The sequence below is a fragment of the Saprolegnia diclina genome (genome assembly GCF_000281045.1).
Source record: "Saprolegnia diclina VS20 unplaced genomic scaffold supercont1.219, whole genome shotgun sequence".
Lineage (NCBI taxonomy): Eukaryota > Oomycota > Saprolegniomycetes > Saprolegniales > Saprolegniaceae > Saprolegnia > Saprolegnia diclina.
This window is the reverse complement of record NW_008246286.1, coordinates 1-4,358: the sequence shown is the minus strand read 5'-3', so window position 1 is coordinate 4,358 and position 4,358 is coordinate 1. Positions and strand designations below refer to the sequence as shown.

Here is a 4,358-nt window from a genome sequence, read left to right as displayed (position 1 = left end):
CTCCTTGTCCTTGTCGGCGCGTCCGCTCGAGGTCGCCGGACCGGTGTCAGCTTAGAGCCAGGAGCACTGCGGGTGCTTTGAGGACGCCACTCGACACTCTCGATCAAACCACCGAACGTACTAAGGCTGGCACTAGTGTGGTGTGCTGTACAATAATGTCTTTACAGCTCAATGTGCTCGATGGTGTCGTCATCCGTGTCGACCTTTTTTTCCTTGGCAATGTCGGCCTTCATGCGCTCAAACATGGAGTTTTCCTTGGTCTTGGGCGCTTCCTTGATGACGAGCGCACTTGGGTACTTGCCGAGCAAGCGGTAGAACATCACGGGCGCCTTGTCTACGCGCCGAATAAATACGGCGGGCGTTCGGTATCGAAGTGCGTACCTGCGTATTTTTCAAAGAGCGTGTCGACCGACTCGAGGCCGTTGGCATGCGTCGCGACAAAGTACTCGAGGCGGGCGCGGTTCTTGGCCGGTAGCTTGTCCTTCTCGACGCACGTACACGCCTCCTTTTGCGCCTTTGTAAACGCAGGACAGCCCATGAGCTTGGGGCCCATCGCGTAAATTTCGGCCATCGACTGGCACGACTTTTGCGCGTCGTCGTCGCTCTCGTGGGCGCAGAGGTCTTTCATGCACTTTTCAAACTTGCGTTCGCACATGGCCTTGGCGATGCCGCACACGCCATAGCACTGCGACTGCGATTGAGCCACGGCGAGTCATATATGGCCATTGTACGTACCGCATCGTGCCAATTGCAGCAGGACGTAAAGTCGAAGCCGTCGTCGTTCATGACCTGGAAGCCCATCGACTCGGTGCCGCAGCCGTTGGCCCAGATCTTGTAGTCGCTAGTATGGCCAAGTGAGCGCGAGCGAAGAGGTCGTCGGCGCCTACCGCTTGGGCGCAAGGACCTTTCCCTTCTTGGCGCAGATGTCGCCGCGCGCATCGCACACCTGGTTACTCTCAAACATGGCGTCGGCAGCCTGCAGCACCAGCGCCAGCGTCGTGGCAGCGCCAAGGACAGACGTGCGGACCATGATGCGAAACAGATAAGCGATGCAAAGGAGGAGTTGCGCGGTAAAGTCCCTTCTTGCAGTATTATCTAGCCGTAATGCACGGAGCTACCCATATTATTTTTATTGTCCATCCATAAACTTATCATTTGTATGCAATCGTGACGTCGCGTCAAAATAATATCGAAGCTACCGGATAAAAAGTAACCGGAAGAGAAATCCAGCGGCCGAGCGTCTTCACTACACTATTTAGAAAAACTTAAATAGTTTGCGAGCCGTAGGACGAGGTGCATTGCGCAGCGCGAAACGCAATTAGAAGTGGCATCCAGAGCAGTGATCAATGAGTACCCGTGACGTATAGCAAAGACGCCCTGCAGTCTAAACCGAGGTCGCTGTCGTACTCGTCTCGATAGGTGCAAATTACACTATTTCATGGAAATGGACCAACACACGATATCGGTTACTGGAATGCTCTTCGCTGGCAAGCGGAGTAAAAGATTTGTTGACCAAGCGGCAGACAGCATGGCGATGCGAGCGATGGCGTCGATGGCCTCTGCGCACCTCAAGCATGGCAGCCCTATGTACGGGCAGGCGTACCGCCGGTACCACTACGACAAGGGTACGGCGAAGGACATGATGACCAAGAGCTGCTACTACGGCGTCAACTTCATCATTGACCAGAACGCGACGGTCTTTGAGGCGATCACGCGCATGGCTGGCATCAACCTCGGGTGCTTGGCCGTCTCGGACGGCAACAACCAGTTTGTCGGTGTCGTGAGCGAGCGCGACTATCTCAAGAAGGTCGAGTTGCAAGGGCTCACGGCCAAAGAGACACTGGTCGCGGAGATCATGACGCACAAGGGCCGGCTCGTAAACGCGCGGGAGCACGAGACGCCGTCCGAGCTCATGACCAAGATGCTCAACAGCGACGTGCGCCACTTGCCCGTCGTCGACAAGAATGGCGACATCATTGGCATGCTCTCGATCAAGGACATTGTCCGCGAGGTGAACCGCGAGGTCGAGGCCGACTTTGACACGCTCACGAGCTTCTCGCTCGGAAAGGGCGGCCACTTTGTCTTAGACTAAACGTCGTGTAAGGACTACGACCACAATGTACGACTTCCTACGCATGTTCATGGACGTCGTCGGCGGCGGCCCAGCAGAGGATCGCGCCGCTTGGGCGAACCGTTTCATTTGGCACCGGTTGCTGTAGAACGCGATCCATGGTGCTCTTGGACCGGCAACTCGTCGAGGGCAACGTGAGTACACTCGGGAAGCACCCGATCAGCAACAAGCACATCTTCACCAAGCTCGTCGTGCAGGTATATACGTTGCCCCATGTCGTGGCCGTCGTGATCAGTGGCGTGTAGCAACAGCAACTCGAGGCCATTGACATCTTGGCTGAGTTTCCGCATCTCCAGGTGCGACTTGGATGTCGAACTGCGTACAACGCCTTGGGCTAGGACGTGAACGTGGCCGAGAACCAGATCAAGACGCTTGCACCGCTCGCCCACCTGCCCTTTCTCCTTCGCCTCGATGCCTCCCACAACGACCTGACGGCGCTCCTCGGTACCCACATCGACTCGCCGCGCCAAATGTTCATACTGACTAGACTTTGACACGCCGCTATGCACGAAAGCGCAGGCGTGGGTCGACGGCAGCCACGCGATCGGGTCCATGCTGCACGTCGCCAACTTTGCGTGGAACCGCATTACGGCCATGCGTGACCTCTCGCGCCATCGCTACATCCAGGAGCTCGTCCTGGACCACAACGAAATCACTGAAATTTCGGGTCTCTCCGCCCTCGTCTTTCTCAAAGTGACTTTGAGGCAAATGGTTTTGAGTTTGAAACACGATGATGTTCTAGCATGTGAGCTTGACCCACAACAAGCTGCGCTCGACCAAAGGTCTCACGGGCAACCTCCCGATCGAGACGCTGGACTTGTCGTACAATGAAATCTCCATCACCGCCGACCTTCCGCGGCTCACGCGTCTCTTGCGCGTCAACCTGGCACACAACAGCGTCGAAGCGCTCAAGGACTTTGGGGTGCGTGTCTTTTCAAAAATGTTATAGCAGATGTTGCAACAAGTCGTCGGGTGGTAGAACTGCAAGGTTCTCCAGTACCTTGACGTGTCGTACAACCGTATTCGGGAGCTGCACCACGTTGACGCGCTCACCAAGCTCCGGGACCTGAGTCATCTCGACTTGAGCCACTGTCCCGTACGTCATTATCTCTACCACGCGGAACACACCACATCACCCGTAGGTTGCCCGCATCCCCTACTACCGCTACCGGGTGCTCGTCCGGACGCAGCAAGTGATCGAGCTCGATACGATTCCGGCCTCGGTTCGCGAGCGCATCAAGGCCCAAGTCCTCCACGGCGAAGACATTCGGTCGCGCGTCGAAGTGTTTGAAAAGCATTTGCAAGGACGTGAGACCTTTGTGAACCACTTGCCGCCGCTCGACCGCGATTTTCGGTACCGCGAGCTCTCGACGTCGAGCATCGGCCACCTCTTCTGCTTGAAGAAGCCCAAGACATCGGCACCCAAAGAGTCGGCCAAGAGCTTTGCGACCGAGGCCGCGTCGCACGCGATCCTCGTGTACGCATCGAAAGGTTGCGTGTTTTTAGAAATATGACGTGGCAACGTAGGGCGCAGACGAAGATCGCAACCAAGTCGTTTGCGGCCGACGTCTTGGACAACATGTCCAAACGCTATCCATTCCTGTTTGGCCGCGAGACCGTTCCACGGAGCTCGGGTCGCACCCGCTTGGTCACAGACACCAAAGGCGTCTGATCACAGCTCAGCTGGCGTCGTTCGGATTCGTCACACTTTCAATGGCTTGAACGCACTCCACACTTGCATATACACCACGATCGGTATACCTATTTGGGATTTTGCTTGGATAATATCTTTCACACATAAGTACATTGGTAGTATCTCTGCAAAGTAAGGGAATACACACAATCTGGTATGCCCTGGCTGCAAAGGGACCTGGATACTTCAATCCTGTGCCAGCATTCTGATGCTTCTCTGCATGGAAGGACGACACGTCCATGTAAGATCCGTCGTCGCTCGTATCTATCTTTTAATTGAATAACGACTTTTTTGCGCGAAGCGCGGCACGAGCGTAGCGAGTGTTTTGGTATTGATGCGCGCAGCGCCAATCCCGAGTGCAGCGTGTGCACTTGCGATTGAACGGTAGGATAATGTGCGCGATAGCGCAACGTATGAGCGTAGCAACTGCACTTGATATCGATGGTTCCTGCACGATGGCGCAGGACTTTGGAGCTACGCTTCGTCTCATTGTGTTGGATCAAAGTAAGTGTTAGATCCCGATGTTATGTTAGA

General features: G+C 55.4%; 3 protein-coding genes across 4 annotated transcripts; 2 read left to right on the top strand and 1 right to left on the bottom strand.

The window, feature by feature from the left end:
• Positions 1-96: 96 nt before the first annotated feature.
• Positions 97-1,079, bottom strand: SDRG_17223 (hypothetical protein). The gene is made up of 4 exons (XM_008623463.1): positions 888-1,079; positions 736-841; positions 382-685; positions 97-334 (listed from the first exon to the last, which is right to left on the bottom strand). Exons 1-4 carry the CDS (start codon positions 1,028-1,030, stop codon positions 162-164), a joined length of 726 nt encoding a protein of 241 aa, XP_008621685.1. The 5' UTR covers positions 1,031-1,079; the 3' UTR covers positions 97-161.
• A 406-nt stretch (positions 1,080-1,485) lies between these two features.
• SDRG_17222 (hypothetical protein) lies at positions 1,486-2,136 on the top strand. The gene has a single exon (XM_008623462.1). The coding sequence runs from the start codon at positions 1,529-1,531 to the stop codon at positions 2,090-2,092; it is 564 nt and encodes a 187-aa protein (XP_008621684.1). The 5' UTR covers positions 1,486-1,528; the 3' UTR covers positions 2,093-2,136.
• A 79-nt stretch (positions 2,137-2,215) lies between these two features.
• Positions 2,216-3,979, top strand: SDRG_17221. Of its 2 annotated transcripts, XM_008623460.1 has the most exons (8): positions 2,216-2,328; positions 2,377-2,427; positions 2,470-2,575; positions 2,619-2,824; positions 2,874-3,053; positions 3,111-3,227; positions 3,274-3,608; positions 3,659-3,979. In XM_008623460.1, the coding sequence occupies exons 1-8, from the start codon at positions 2,230-2,232 to the stop codon at positions 3,801-3,803; spliced, it is 1,239 nt and encodes a 412-aa protein (XP_008621682.1). In that variant the 5' UTR covers positions 2,216-2,229; the 3' UTR covers positions 3,804-3,979. The 2 variants fall into 2 exon arrangements, with proteins under 2 accessions (XP_008621682.1, XP_008621683.1); XM_008623461.1 differs by having other exon boundaries at positions 2,377-2,575.
• Positions 3,980-4,358: the final 379 nt, after the last annotated feature.